The 16,921-nt window shown below is 41.2% G+C and overlaps 1 protein-coding gene across 1 annotated transcript in view; it reads right to left on the reverse strand.

Moving 5' to 3' along the window:
- The window catches only part of LOC127213763 (gamma-2-syntrophin), a gene marked incomplete at its 3' end in the record, with an annotated part of 113,692 nt that overhangs the window by 29,839 nt on the left and 66,932 nt on the right, over positions 1-16,921 (reverse strand). Inside the window, exons 11-13 of the mRNA XM_051174226.1 lie at positions 12,677-12,796; positions 4,425-4,496; positions 2,604-2,810 (exon numbers count right to left, since the gene is read on the reverse strand). Of these exons, the coding sequence (XP_051030183.1) occupies positions 2,604-2,810; positions 4,425-4,496; positions 12,677-12,796 (399 nt within the window). The remainder of the gene's footprint in view (positions 1-2,603; positions 2,811-4,424; positions 4,497-12,676; positions 12,797-16,921) is intronic.

Raw genomic sequence — 16,921 nt, forward strand, 5'->3', positions numbered from 1 at the left:
AATGAAGAAGGTTGCTATTTATTGTACCTGGAATATGCTAGTCATGAGGTGCTTTCCTATGGTTTCATTCTGTCTCCTGGGAGGTTACACGTCATATTAGAACAGGACATGTAGCAACTATAATGTAATTTATAGGTGGTCTTGGAAAAGCCATAGAGTTCCTATGTGCTCATGAGAAGAAACAGAAAATAAATCAACAGTTGCCCACTCACACATTTAAAAGTCTGTGGTGTGTAGGAAAGTATGCATGGACAGCAGTGTAACTTCTAGGACAGCTCTTCAATGTGTCTATGTTAAAATCCTCCATCTTTAGGAATCAGGTTGCAGTGTGGAGAACTACTTTGAACAAGTCACAGAAGGAGGAAGTGGAAGTCCAGGACTGATCTTGTCTGAAAATCAGAAAGGCATTCTCTCTTCTGTCTACCTGTTTCTCCATGGGGACCACAGAAATGCATGGACTGTGAGTCACTTCCTGGGTAGAGCCTTGGAAATGGCTGCAGGGACATTTCTAGTCTCTAGAAGGAAGTATCAAATAAGAATGGAGCCTTCAGACTCTTCAGAGTTTCTAGGACACACTTACTCCTCCCCTATCAATCATGAAAGACCTATACAAGATCAGTACTGGATGCTGGTAGTATTTTCTTCAGAATCTGCCTCCTCTCTTCCTCCCTTACTTTCAATACTATCCCTCCCTCCCTGTCTCTTTCTCTCCTCCCCCACTCATTCCCTCCTCCATCCTTCTCCCTCTCTCCCTCCCTCCCCCTCCCTGTTTCTTTCTCTCTCCTATCTTTCCCTTCTCCCTCTCCCTCCCTGTCTTTTCCTCTCTCCTCTTTCTCGTTCTCTGTCCCCCTCTTGCCCTCCCTTCCCCCTCTCTTCCTTCCCCCTTTCTCCACTCTTTCTATCTCCTTCCCATTCTCTCTCCATTCCTCCCCCCTCTGTCTCCCTCCCTCCCTCTGTTCCCCCAGGTTCACCAGCTCACACCTTGATTCTCTGACCTGTCCTATAAGGAAGGACTGTTCTGCTCTCTCTCTCTTGTCTGAACACTGTCATCTTGTGGAGAATAGATGTTGTGACTATTACGGCTCCAGTTCCTTGGAGGCCTCTACTCTCTTTTAGAAAATGACAGTTCTAAACATAAAGAAGGACTTACTGACCTTTGTGGGAAGATGTCCTCCTTTCTATCAGCACTGCAGACACACTTATCTGACTGAATCACTGTGCCCACCTTGGGAAGACTGGCTACCAGCTTCAGTCTAACACTAAGCTCTATGACTGAGCTTCCTCTTTCTCTCAAGACAACTCCTGGTTGTCTGTCACTTGTCTTTCAGGGAGACTGTATTTACCTGACTAGGTTGTCTCAGGTTCCTGACCCAAGCTCTGTAGAACAGTAGCCATGTTAACCAGATGGGTACTATCCTGTGTCTCCGGCTCTCATGTTAGAAACAGAACGTATGTTGCAGTCCTCACAGCAAAAATAGTGCCAAAGTCCCCTCCCTATAAGAGGCATCACAAAGTTGACTTCTGGTGGTATGGACTACCTGTGTAGCAGATTTCTAGGTGGCTACAAGTTATCACATCCAGTAAGTGCTTGAGTGAGGGGAGCCAATGTTGTGGGGTTTCCTTTCAAGGTCATATCCTGCAAAAAGTGACCTGGTGTCTCAGCTCCAAGATCCTAATGAGGATCAAAGAGCATGATACACCGTATCATGCATAGTGGCTAGCTCAGGGGAAGATCTCAGGGGCTGGGTGGAGCCAACATTCATTTTCTGTGGACATCTGGGTGTTTGGGCATTTAGTGTTCTTACAGACTGCATGTGAATCCTCAGGGGTGATCAGGTCCCAGTGACTGCTCAGCCCATCACAAAGCCCATGCATATGTTGGCAGCCAAGCGACAGAATCTTTCTATACTGGAAATGAAGCAACTGTCTTCAGTTTCTATGTGCACACTCTTAGAGTTATCATCACCAGGCTGGTCATGAGCCCAGACTCTTGGCAAGGAGACAGACCTTTTCTGATGCATTGCTTCATTTATTTTCTGTCATTCTTCTCTCCAGCAGGACATGTCCTGCAAAGAGGCCCACGTTTACGATAACAGAAACTACAATACATCCTTCCTTATCCGCTCAGTGGATACACATTTGAATTTGCGGATGATTTATTTCCTGTCTTTGAGAACAGAGAAGCAATTCAGATGCATCACTGTATCATATTCTCCCTTGGACTTTTAAGTCTGAGAGGAAAGGCCATTAAGTGTCTTAAAATATTGGGCACCCAAGTGATTCAGAGCCATCTGTGAGCTTCTTGGTAGCTTGCAAACTCCTCCTACTGCGGCAGGATAGTCCCACAGTAGAAGGAGATTTGGCTCTCTCCTCACAATAAATATGAATGCACACATGAACTAGAGGCAGACAGCCCAGCTTATTAATGAAAGCCCTGCTCATCATGGAAGCCTGCTTTGACATGGTGACTTGGATGAAAAAATGCTCACCTCTCACGATTCACATTCCTGAAATAAACCTTCATTTATACTCCATCCCCCTAGGCATCAAATATTGTCTAAAATCTGATTGTGAGAAAAGTATGAACCCCATAACATACTCACCCCAGTTCTCTGAACTTCCAGGAAAGTTGCTCTTTGGAATGACTTCTCCCACACGGCCAACTCACTACCCAGCTCCACGCTGAAGTTGTGGCTCTTCCCGTGGCTGGCCAGGACACTAAAGCAGTATGGCCTGGGATCTTCACAGTCAAAATCTTGGAGACCCAGATAAAAGTTTGCCTGCAGCCAGTAGTTGTCTGAAAGCCAGAACTGAAAAATAGTATGGATTGGAGATGGGTCAGGATTGGAAGGTTGAACCCAGACTACAGAACCCAGCTCACCATTTGGGAAGAGGGTTGTATTTGCCTGGTATGATGGAGGTCATCACTTCCTCACAACCACCAAATGGGATGAGTGCTTTAGCAACATTTTCAGAACAACAGCTGAAGCAAACAAAAAGAAGGAATGCAATATATATAGCCTGGTAATCCACCAGACTCACCAGACAACTGGCAGCCATATCTTCCATATGCCTTCCTGATGCATTTGTCTAGGAGCAGCAACACCCTCTGGTGATTTCCTCCCATCAAGGTTAGCTACAGGGACCTGGATGCCACCAGTTGCTATCACTTCCAGATGAAGGGTATAGAAGCAGGCAACAGGCAACACTGAGAGAAAACTTCTATAATGGGCTCCTGCTCTTACACACTATAGAAATAACCCACAAAGACATTGTACATAAGCTATGCCCAGACTCTGATTATAGGAAACTAGCCTTTCCTCCTAAGAGACTGACAACTCCTATATTTTATATTTTACTTTTAAAGTTAATAACTTTGAGACTCAACCCAACAAACTGAGAAAAGCCCACTGAGGCTTTTTGGTATACATTGATTCCCCAGAGGGCCTGGGTTCAGTATTTCTAAGAGGAGTTCAGGCCCAGGGCTACAAGATGGCGGCTGCTGTTGTAACTCCTGAGTTTGGAGGTGAATTGTTATCCAATGATGGGTTTCTAGCTCAGGGACAAAGTGTGCTCCTGTTTTTTCTCTTTTTTCAACCACAAATTGTGGTGAAGGAGTTCATAACTGAATGAATAAACTTTAACTGGAGCAGGGCAAAGGGAAAGACAACAGTAGTATAAATGAAGACCACTATCATTCTCATCAATAGATTCATCACAGCAACTATGTATTTAAACGGTCTTGCTAACAGTGCTAAGATGAAAGGAAACTCTGATCACCGAGATATATCTAGCTTGGTATCTAATAACTCTACATAATTGGTATAATAAAATGTAGCTTATTTAAAAGACTTATTTCAGAACAGACTATGAAACACTGAGCAGTAATTCTCAGATCTAGGCACATAGCAACATTCCCAGGGACCTTTATGTAAAGAGAGCACAGATGTGTGAGTCACATCTCACAGCATGTAAAATTAGATCCGTTGCCTTGGGTGAAGCTCCCTCCAGATGACCACAACACAGAGACGGTTGTGAATCCCTCCAGTGCACTGCCCTGGCCTTAAAGAGCTGGAAATTATAGTTCATGTCACAGGAGACCTGAAGGATATGGTGTCGGCATACCTAGCAAGCGTCTTAGGGGCCTGCCACCATCATGGCAGCTCTTGGTTGACAGAGTCAGGAGGGTTAATCTAGACTGAATTTGAGACAAGTCTGTGCTGCATAAGACTCTGGTTTAAAAAAACAAAAGATTAATAAAACAAAAGATAAAACAAAACTTCTAACAAGAGAATTCCCTCTGAAACTGAGACCCTGAATCTCAGTGAAATCCTGTGTCCCTCAATGAGAATATTACTCTTCCCACTCTGTCATCTGAGGGGCATCTTCTCTCTATGAAGCATCCGAATGGCAAGGATACCCACCTTGTGAACTTTAAACAGCACCTCACAGAGGTTATAGGCACGTTCTGCTCGTCCCCAATCCAGTGTGCTTACCTGTGGGAGACAGAAAGACACATTTGTGTAGGAAGAGGAAGCCTTTCAGATTAGAGTTGCAGTACTTACATCATGGAGTGATTATGCATGTCTCAACATAGTGCTACATTTCCCTTGCTCTGGGTGACAATGAACTTTATAGTCTGGTTTGGATTCTGATGTTGTATCCTTCCCTAGTGTGCAACGGGGATACAAAGGATACTTTATTGAGACATACACTGGTAATATGAGAACTTTATACTCCTGGGGATAATTTTAGGGATCTATTTTTGTATTACCTGTCAATTAAATTTTAGTTTAAATGTAGAAAATGTAAGAAGAGTATGCACATGAGATAGTGTGGCAATCAAGCAGACATACTGTTGACCAGCTGTCTGTTATTCAGAACTAAATTCTCTAGACATTTCTGCTTCAGAAATAAGTGGAAAAATACCTAATCAATTTACTTGAATATGTTTTTTGATGGTTGGACACATCATAGCTCATAACTATTCATTTTTGAGTGATGTGTTGTGATTTATAATTTACATTCACATATATGATCTCAGAGTTAAAATGTTTCTGGCAAAAAGTATATAATTCTCAGCAGTGTGAGAGATTTGGGTTTCTTCTGCTGGCCATGCACTTAGCCTTACAGCCAATAAAACCTAAACAGTGGTTTCCTGTGATGTGTTTGAAGCACTGAATCCACATGTATTTAATCAGCTGGTGGCTTCTTGGCAATTATTCCCCCACACAAAATGCTGCCAAGGTACTCAGATACAAAGCCACTGAAGCCAGAGCACTAGCCAACAGTGAATTTGACACTCAAACAACATTGATGTGCTACCATTTAACCTGTCATTGCTCCAGAGCCAGCTGCTACTGAAACTGAACAACAACAACAACAAATCACTGGAAATGTACACCCTAATAGAAAGCAAGTAGGATAAACGTGCTGCTAACATGAAGCTTGGTTTTGGGTCAACACTCAGGCCAGGCATGGCTTCTGGGACCAGAAGAGGTGGTTGGTCTTTGCTGTATCATTGTAGCCCCCCACCGCCCACAGGCCAAAGTGCTCAAAATCTCCCAAGACTGCATCATCCTAACTCAAAGACAATGCACACCAAAACGGGAGCTGCTCTGGTCCTCCTGACCTATATGTAGTACCACTCACCAGGGTAAGGGAGATGCAGATGCCTCTTGGGGTACAGTCCCGGAGGCCTTGTTTTGTTGATATTACTAGACAAAAATAAATCATACATGGGCAGGCACCATGCTCAGCTTTCCCATTAGAAAAGTGCTGATTATTTTGAGAAAATTAAAACACACACACACACACACGACTAAACACGTTATTTGGAGACATGTTCCCTTAATAGCTGATGTGATGTTTAAATATGCATTATAAGAATATTATATATTCTTAATTTTTCCTTTTCAAAACATAGTTTGTGAAATTAAGTATTTCCCATGTCATTATTATTTTTTCAGAAATAAAATTTAAATGGTAGCTTAAAATTTCAGTGTGTAGATTCATCATTTTGTAAGCCTGAACTTTTATGGTGAACATGTTAGATTCTGGTTATATATTTTAATCATTCTAACAGTGCCCAGATTATCATACTCAGGATATTATGTTTTGAAATCCTGCTGTATCAAATGCATCTTCCTTATTAACTTGTTATCAGTATATGTCAGAGTAGCCTGCTTTCTGAGCTGTGTTCTAAGGTAAGGGTGGGAGGAGGTGGTGCCTCCTATTATTTGCAAACTCCAGGCCCTACTCTGCTCTATTCAGGGTATTTTCTGGGTGCCTAATCTCCTTCTTAGTCTTCCTACCAGCAGGTTATGGCTATCCCATGAGGATAACCCCATCTCCACTCTAGACCCTGAGTTGCTGAAATGGACTGAGGCTCTCAGCTTGTGTTGTGCATAAATCATGTCCTGCTCTTTATCACCTCAAACATTGTGATAGATTCAGGGAAGAGAACTCCACAGAGATAGAGATGAGGTAGAAGGGCTGAGATTTCTGGGAACAGACATTTTATCATTGGACTTAGGGCAAATGCATTGCTGGAAGTCACAATAGGCCTCAAAGTCTTTGGTTACTGATAATGTCTCTGCTGTAGCAATATGTCATACAGAGGCAAAGTGGCCTGAATGGGTTGGAGCAGGGAGGGGTCAGGAGGGGGGTGTGGCTCCCCTTCTATTGTCTGCTTTTTCTGTTAACCAAAAACTCTCTAAAATCAGACTGTTTAAAAAACAGGTCTCGCATTATTTAATTTTGTTCCTCCACGTGGTTCACATTGAATTGAATTGCAGTGTTGGGAGACTAAAGGAGGTGCCTCACCTCTCCCCTACTGCTCTTTTTTCAATTGCCTGGTTTGTTTCATTTTGTACTGTTCCATACTAAAATGGAGCTCTTTTCAAAAGACTAAACAAACAAAAACAAAAACACCCAGGTCTCTCTCTTCATTCCTTTTCCCCAGGATTCCTGCTCTCTCTTCTTACAGGCTTAGCTGAGACCAAGGCCAGAAGTTTTTCTTCATATCCAGAGAAAAGACACAGTAGCCAGGCACATGAGCCTGCCATATACTGCATCCCTGTAGGCTTCTGCAACACCCAGTTCACCCTGGTCTGCAACCCAGCAGGCCCTGGGAGACAGGGCACAGGCAACATCCTCAGAGAGGAGCATGTGTGCTCAGCAAAGTCCCAACGTGAGACAGAGCTAGTATTCAGACTTGATAGGCTGTGGCCAGCCTGGTTCTAGCCTGCACAGCAGCCCCCTCCCCATGTGATTGTGGGGTAGACACCTGTAATCCAGTAGAAAGGCAAACTGGAGGAGTCTGAATTTCTCCTTGCAGAAAATTACCAGCAAATTATTTGTCACATTCTGGGCAGCTCTTTTTACTTTCTATTAGTTATAGCTCTTAAACCTGGCTGTGGATTCTGAATCTGAATATAACAACCTTTCAAGTGGTTATCCTGATATCCACATTGCTTGAGTAGGAAACAGTTGACATGAACAGCCATTTGACATATATTCACATATTCTAAACAGATGCAAAGTTCAGAATCTCAGGTCCACCTGGTCAATAATATGTTGACTAGAGTGAAGTTCTACTGAGATCTACAAATCCCTGCCTTAGCACTCAGGGTTGAAACCTGGGTAAGGGTACTTCACCTACCAAGCTCTCCAACACAGAGGTCCTTGGCCCCACTGTGTTTCAGATGCAGCTCAGTGACCTCGGTTTTAATTTCTGAGTGACAGTGGTGTATCAGAAAGGACTCTCCAGTAGGGCAAATGAGGTGGCCACCTCAGCTTCTGCTGACACTTGTGAACAATTGGGTCTCAGGTAACCCCAGGCTTGAGTATCCACCCACACTTGTGAGAAGCTGCAAGGCTACACTGTTCTCCCTGTCTGGTGGCAAGCTTTTGAGATAGAAAGAGAGAAAGACTGGGGGATCTTGGATAGAAAACACTGCATTTACACCACAGGCATGTGTAAGAGGAGTTCTTAATTGGTCTAGGTAATAAAAAGCTGGAGTCAGCTATGAAGGGAAATGCTGAGAGATCAGAGAGAAGGAGCAAGCACAGCACATCTTACCTCTTACTTGTCTCAGCAGAAAAAAGAGTGATTTCCTGTTTTTCCCTGCTTATATCCTGTTTCTGCCCAGCTACATCACTTCCTGTCTAGCTGTACAGACCTCCAGACCTCTATGGTTAGCTAATGGCAAGCTCCATTCTCTGACTCCCAGCCAGGCTTTACTTGTGCAAGACAGATAACACTACAGGCATGCATTTAATTATTGCTACCCTTAAAAAAGAAAAAAAAAAAAAAAAAAAAAAACGAGTTCCTGATTTTGTAAACCAGGTTTTCTGTGATATCATTTGCTCAAGTGAAAGGGTCCGTCTCTGTTATATTTTCATGACGCTCCTCTCAGGTAAGGGTTAAGACCTCAAAGAGAGAGAGAAGGGGCACTCAACACAGCACTCTGAGCTATCATCTAGCTAGCTTCTCCAGAAAGTAGCTTCTCGTGTCAATCACTGGCCCTGATAGTAACTCCACTGGGTGTTGTAGAATCAACACAGGCTGAGACTAGACCAACTGATTCCAGACCTCCTCAAGGTGCATTCCAAAGAGCACAATAGCAAGGCATTCACGTGAGAAGAGGCCAACAATTTTAAATCAAATGTCTTTGCTCCTCCAAACAAAGGCACTTGATGGCTTTCTGACCTGTCTGGCCTTATGCAGCTTTTGGTAAAGCAGTATCTTTGGCTGTAAGATAATACTATGTTGGTATCTCTTAAGGTTACCATGGGATACACGTTATATCAGGATGATGTGGCAATTCTACATTGTACACATTCTTGCCTGCCCTTTGCAAACTTTACTTAATTCAGTTCCTTCTGGATGAACTTTTACAGATGATAGGATATATCTGCCTAATTGACATTCTTAAATTTACTGCTAATATTTCTTGTGGGTACAAGGGCCTTTGTTACATAATGTTTACACTAATGCTACATGATGCTGTTAAAATGATTTCACAACCTTACTTTTTTTAACACATTTTAATGGTGTTTGAAAACATGAGTAGCTGAAGCATCACCATTTGGATTCTCATTTGCAAGTTAGAAATAAATATTCTATCAATGAAGGCAGGCAGAGTGAAAAGAGGGGCTGAGAGTCTCAACCTTCCATCTCTATCCTTTCAGGATCTCTGAGGGCTTTGGAGCTACAGGGTGGGGAATAGATGGTGGTAAGGTTCCTTTCATACCAGAGTCTGCTTCTTCTTCAGCAGGACACCTCAGTTCAAAAGATGCTGACCCTGTATCTTCCTGCCCCTCTTCCCCCAATCCCTGAAGGAACTCAGAAACAAACTGTCCTTGATTGAAGGTTATTATTATTTTAGCTCTTTCTAAATTTCCCATAGTAAGAATCTTTAGGTCCTTCTAGATTCTGTTTCAAAATTCTGACAAGACATGTTGAGAACTATAGCCTGTGAACATTTTGACTTTTCTTCATTGTCAAGCTTTTATAAATGCCTACACTTGGCCCTTGGGATGAAGGCTGGTTGCCCTGTAACCACTTCAGAGAAGGTAATGACAATCATTCAGGAACATTTGCAGAGTTTCTTCTCCCCAGAAGTTACTTGTGTAGCTTTAGATTCCTGGAACAGGAGACTCCACCTCTGTCCTCTAGAGAGGACACGGTGACTTTACTGAGAAGAAGTCTGTCCTATGGAGAGGTGGATGGGTGTTTTACTTGCTGCAAAAGATCTACATAGAGAGCAGTACCTTGAGAGGTCCCATCTGAAGCTCAGGCCTCTGCATATGATGGGGTCACAGACACTGCTGGGCCCACACCCTGAGAACCTGACACCAGATGCTCTGCAAGTCATTAACTACCTGATCCAAGGACATTAAGCTTCATTCAAGGTTACATAAATAATAACATTAATTAAAACAATGTTTTAGATTTAGGCATTGTAAAAATTGGTATTGGATATTTCTAGTAATGTGAAGATATAAATCCTAGGCCTAGGAAACACATACAAATATTTAGGTATAAATTCACTTACCATATTGTGTGCATTGCTATGACAACAAAAAAGCTGTCTAATAGTGGATGGCTTTTATCTTTTAAATTTTATATGCTTCAGAGGCTTCAACTTACTTATGCAAGTAAGCCATCCTGTGTTCACTATGGCCTGGTGGGATATTCCAGTCAAGATTTATTATCTCTGACATGTAACTGGGGAAACTGTTGGATAAGGAATGTAAATAAGTTGTCTCATGTCCCTGGCTGAGAAGCAGGACAATTATGCTGAGAACTTGTAGCTTCAAGTTATTAACCTGCAGCCTATTCCACCGAGATGAGAAATAATTCTTCATTGTTCCATACAATCTTTCCTATCTTGCTTTAAAATATGCTTTGGTTATTATAGATAAAAAATGAATTGTCTAAAACATTTAATTTTGTCCAACACCACTGTATTATGTAAGGTAAATTTTTATCTTCCTATTTAGCATGTTGTCTAGGCTGCTTGCAGTTTCTTACATTTTTATTTAATAAAGGGCTGGTCATTTTGAGCATACAGCAAGCAAGTGAACCTCACGTGTTTGTCTTTAGAAAGGGATAGGTCTTGAACTATGTCAATGGTATAAAAACAAACAAATATGAAGACCCTGATTTCATGGTCTGGCTTCTAAGCTGTTTTGTTTTGTACTTTCGTCTTCACTCCTTCTTGCTGATGCTGTACAATAGGTAATCAAGGCTCTCAAATTTCTCAGAAACTAATTACAACCTCTTTCTTTTGTTGCCCTTAATTGTAAATGGAAATAGCTGTCATGTCTACTTTTAATGGTGTGGCTGGTCATTGTGGTTGCCATCACACTGCTCCACACTGTGACACCCCTTGTCCTGGATGTCCCTGCTATGTGGAGCACAGGCCTATGTGGATAGCTGACTTGGCCAAGTGCTTGGATGGGCTTCCTTCACCGACCCTCTACAATTCTTTTGTAGAATAAAACAACTTTTGTTGCCCTCTAAGGACTGCTTCATGTTAATCTGAGGGCTTAAAATACAAAATGTTTTTGAGATTTGCTAGCTCCCTGCACCTAAAAATATCCAATGATTTTTTTCCCCATTATAACCCATTTAGAGAGTTTTCTGACATTTCCAATTCACTGAGCACAGCTGTAGGGTTTCACTATCTTCCGACAGGAGGGATTACCCAGCCAGTGACTATTCAGCCATCAGAGAGTGTCTATGTAAGTCACTTAACCTCCTAACCAGCATCTACTCTATTATCATTTTACAGGGATAGCAATGACAGCTATGTCACCAGAGAATTGAAAATTATATGAAGACATAGGATCTGTAAAAATGAAACTTTCTACTTCAGTTTGACTTTGGGCTGAATATTCATTCACATATCATGCTGCCTTTCACCATTTGGTTTCTTTCATAATTACTACAGAAAAAATGGAAAGGATGTGGCACTATCACCCATCATAACCAAGGATCCAGCCAGACAAACACCACACTCATGCTGTCCCCATTGTTCACATTACCTGCATGCTACTGACATATTCATACCTGAATATGAGGGAAGACTCTAACACTACTCAAAAATATCCACTTACTCTCTTAGATAAAACCACATAAATTAATTTAGCAACTTTAAGGAGCACTAATTAGTTTACTTTCAGGAGAATTTAATCCATGCTTATGCAAATATGATGGTGATTGTAATGTAAGTAAATTTACAATGTAAGATCTTTTTAATTAAAGAAAGAATTTGTAACTAGAGAGACACATTGTTGTCCCAATCCTATCCTGGGGAACATAAAGCACATTAGTGGGGAAAGTCAGGGAAAGCAGCAGTACTCCTTAGAGGGTACATTTCCCCACACTTAGCTTTACATTTTATGCAGGATGCATACCCTGGAGGGGAGCTGAGTGAAGGGTACTTCTGAAAATATAAAATGATTCCAAACATTTGTGTTACTTTATCTCATTTTAATGGTAGAAATTTATCTCGCTATTTTTGTGGATCCCGATTTCTCAGGGACTTTAAAAGAAGTTTCATTACTTGTTAGTTCTAGTGGTCAGCATCCTGAAAGTTAAAATAAAAATTTTCAAATGATGAGCTTTTAGGCAGAGCTCTTATAACCCATTTGATCAATCTGAGAACAGTGTGTGTAGGTGGGGTTTGGAAAATAGAAGTATGGAAAACAGCATCCATCCTCACAGTTTTGTGGTGAGTCCCACTAGAGCAGGCTGTTCGCTTTAATCAAATCTAGAAATTGTGTGGGAAAGAATAACTTTGGAAATTTCATTATTTAGACATTTAGTTAGAAATATCTGAAGTGGGGGGGGGCTGTGTTTTGCTTTGACTGCATTTTGGATCCTTCAACCGTATAACTCAACCAAAGAGCTGTCTGCACCCCCACCTCCACACCAGCTGATATTTGAAGCAAAGAAATGCTATAACCATATCTCACTGGCTGTCTGAACTGAAAGTCAGAAATGAATTCCTTTATGAGGTCAAAGTAAGTCATTGGTGGTTAATCTGTAAGCAGGACCCATTCCAACCACTGAGGTCTGGAGAAGGTCATGAACAAACCTCCTGTCTCTGTCTCCTTCCAGGACCCAATCACCCCGCCTCATCAGCTGCAAAGGCATCCTTACCGGAGGGGTGCTGAAAATGTAGACTGATGAGCCTTTCAGGGCCAGGAACTTGGATCTGAAGGTCTGAGAGGTGTCATCAGCTCTCTGGAGCCTCTCATTTACCCAGCCCATGTGCACCACCTGCAGAGGGAAACCTTGGAAAATTAAAAGCCAAGCCTTAATGAGAGTGTTCTAAGAGCAGAATACGAACAACACTCAACATGCTATGCTCCATAACTTCAACCCAGTATGCCCAGAGAAGAAGGAAAATCAAAGAAGTCTGGGTCAATCTACAAGTTCCAACTTAAGTAGACAGGATAGAAGTTTAAGACAGTTTGTGGTGAATACCCAGGCCCTTGTGGAGTATGGTCCTATATGGTGGCTGAGTTGTGGGTTCCTAGTATGCCTTTAAAATATGATGTTATCAGTCTGGAGTGGTGATTAAGTTGTTAAAGGCAAAGGATCACAACCCAAAGAACAAAAATGCAATGTTAAGTCACACTCTACTAGAGGCTATGCAAATGTAAAAAATAGCTAATTATATTTTCAGTGTTTACAGTAACCATGTAGCATCATACAATGTGAAAAAACTATTAAGGCTTTCTTCACAGTTTAACTCCTAGCAATGAAAATAATCTAAAATGCATAATTTTTACAACTCAAATAATTTCAGGCTCATTCTACAAAATGTAAACTATAAAATCACAAAGTGGTTCAGGTGTATAATGGAAATACTGATGTAATTTGAGAATTCAGTGAATGACTTCAACCATATTAAAAGACAACCCCCATCTTACCTAAATTTACATATGACACATACTTTGTAGTAACGGTCTGAGTAACATCAGTTTAACTTTCCCATCTCCCCATTTTGCCATTTCAAGAAAAACCAATTACCTTTAAAAAAAAAAAAAACCTTACTAAAAAATAACAAATCCTAGATTAAGACAGAGTTCTTAACTAACCCCACCCTCTTCCCCCTTTCTCTAATTTTTAGGAAGGGTCTTATGTAGTCCTCGCTGTCCTGGTACTTGCTATGTAGACCATGTTGACCTTAACCTCAATAGAGATGTAAAGTTGTGGCTTTGATGGGAGATGTCATTCTGTAAATATATTTATCTTATTGGTTAATTAATAAAGCACTGTTAGCCAATAGGAAAGCAAGATAGGCGGGACTAGGAGACAAGGAGGATGCGGGAAGTAGTAGGGAAGCGATTCAAAATGTAGGACCGAGAGAGAATTCCAGACCCTCTTTCTGGTATGATAAGACCATGTGGAAATATATAAATTGATAAAAATGCGTTAATATTTAAGACAGAGCTAGCCAACAAGAAACTTTAGTAATAGGCCAACAGCTTTATATCTAATACAGTGTCTCTGTGTGTTATTTGGGGCTAACACGGCTGTGGGACCAGGCTGGCGGGAAAAACTGCTTGTAACATGGCTTCTCAGCACTTTAAATGATATACCTTATTCACTATTTTAATGAACATTACCCAGGGTCCCTTGGGAGTGATGATCTTGTGTTCAGGGTTTGGATAGGAGCAGAAAGGTCATCAGTAATCCCCATGGCCTGGGATGGAGTAGCCCTGTATCAGCTTTTGCCCGATAACTCCTGGCAGTATTCACTCTCACACATGATAGACCTGCCCTTGAGATATCATCTGACAGCCAAAATACAAACAAGAAAGGCAGATATGGTTTCTGTTGCTAGGGGATATTGTTCTGTGGAAAGTAGCAGCCATGGCTGAAGATAATCACCATATGATATGTATTAAATACAAACAACTGCTATACAAATCTGTAACTTTGGTCATTTACTAGATTTTGCATGTATATTATAAGCAGTGTATATGGATATTCAAATATGTATAGTGTATGTGTTCATACAGGTGTACTTAATATGTGTACACATGCATACATGAAAAACAGAGAAGACAGTCATGGCTATCATTTCTCAGGCACTGTCTTACTTGTTTTTTTGAGACACAGGGTCTCACTGACTTAGAACTTGTCATGTCTGTTAGGCTGACCGATCTGCAAGTCCTAGGGTTCTACCTGTCTCTGCTCCACAGTAGGGTACAAGTATGTGTCACCATATCAAGTTTATTTCTTACAAGCTACTTGGATAAAATTCTAGTTCTAATGCATATGAGGCAAAATACTTTACCAACAGCTATGTCACCAGCCTTAACTTTGTCTTACATGTGCCCCAAGAAGGTGAGTTATATCAATATGATATAAGTGACAATAATATTATTTTGAAAATTTCATATGTGGCTTGGGATGGCTTTAACATAGTTGGGCTTTTATTATAAATGGGACTAGAATCCATAATATCATAGGAAAATACGAGTATTCAACACTGTGTCTTAGAAAAGCCCAGAGCACAGAGTCTTCAGACAGAAGCAAGATGGCATTTGTACTGTGAGAAAACTTCTGAAATCTAAGTCCTCCTTGAATATAGTCTGGATTTAGCAGTCTTCCAGATTGAAAATATGACAACAGCCAGGTTTTCTGTTTTCCTCCTTTTCATATGACCATATACAATGAGCTCCAAGGAGGACTGTGACATGCCCACACAGAAGAGAGGATGGTCAGGCTCACAGGTACCTAAATGAGTGTGGATAAGCATGAGTAAACAGGAAATGAATGTCAAAGCTGAAGGGCCAGTTCTGGATTCCTGGCTGAAATGGAGAAGCTTCAACCTTTTCCTCCCCACAGAAGCAGAATTCAGCAAGGACAAACTACCCTTGGATTCTAGTTCATTTGAAGGCCACCATGGGTTGTCAGAGCCACAGGTACCTAGTGCTACCTCTGAAAGTGATGCCAGGAGAATTTGGCTCTCCTTGTCTGCTACGCCCTTCACCTCATCAGTGTCTTGGTGATGTTGGTTTCTCCTCACTTGGTCAATGCCATGCCTGGCACATATTACCAAGAACTCCATACTGAGGAGTGGCCGAGAAACTTCTGCTTTAGCCACTGTAACAGCTTAGGTCAGTAAGCATCTGAATCACCAATTAGTTGGATGTAAACTTAATTAAATACTGTGCATAATTTAATTCTGCCTACATTATTTAGCACAGAAGTAAGTTATAGCTTTGCTGTTATTCGGACTGGGTGCCTTAATGTATATGTAGCTAGTTCATAAATAATCTACAGGAAGCCAATCTTATCTTTCACATTATGAATTTTGTAATGACTTGCTGCATGTTGTAAGAAGTGTATATCACACTTCCATGAATGTTGCCCTGATGGTATTATGTGACACAATTAACTGGGGACACAGGGTTTCACTATCTCCACAGAAGAGTACATTTTCATCTCTCAGTTCTGGGTCTGTTTTCTATTGGGTCAGTGTAGATATTTGGTTAAGCCTACACCAGATAGTCATTATACATTTTTTTCTTCTGCACAAAAAAAAACAATTTCCTATGCTACTTATATTTATCCTTGGAGTATTAACCAAGGCATCATCATCCCCTAAATTAAAATCCAAGTTAGAAATTCAGAAGACATTTATTTTGGAAATAAATAAAGCTGTTTGTAGTTTACTTGGTGAACACCCTTTGATTTCCCTAAAAGAGTTCTCAGTTTGTGCTTAATGTCATTAGGTTTAGGTTGGCAATGTGTGTGTGCATGTGAGTGCTGGTCAGAGGTCAACAATGGTTGTCATTCCTCAGGTGCTGATTTTTGTTTTGTTTTGAAAAAGGGTTTCTCATTGGCCCAAAATTCACCAAGAAGACTCCACTGGCTGGCCAGTGAGCCATAGGAGGCTTTCTTTCTCTGCCCCCTTACTGCTGGGATTATAAACACACACTAGCACACTTGGCTTTTTGACAAAATGTGGGTTTGGGGACCAAACTCAGATCTTTATTCTTTCAAGGCAAGCACTTTACAATCAGCCATCTTCTCCAGGCCAGCTCGGTCTTTGTTTTAGATCAGAGTTGCTCTAGTTTGAGCACCAATTTATAGGGTTAAAAGCTGGGCATATGACTCTATGCCCTGTGACTTTTGTACTAGCCTCTAGATTCTCTGTTCTTTTTATCTCAATTTTACTAGTTGTCAGATGTCATAATGGATAGTTTTGTGTCAACTTGACATAAATGAAAGTTATCTGAGAGGAGGGAACATTAATTTTAAAAATGCCTCTATAAGATTGGTCTGTAGACAAGCTTGTAGGCCATTTTCTTAATTAGTGATTGACAGGGTGGGCTTAACACACTATGGGTGGTACCACTCCTAGGCTGGTGGTCCTGGGTTCTA

Source organism: Phodopus roborovskii, unplaced genomic scaffold (genome assembly GCF_943737965.1).
Source record: "Phodopus roborovskii unplaced genomic scaffold, PHOROB, whole genome shotgun sequence".
Lineage (NCBI taxonomy): Eukaryota > Metazoa > Chordata > Mammalia > Rodentia > Cricetidae > Phodopus > Phodopus roborovskii.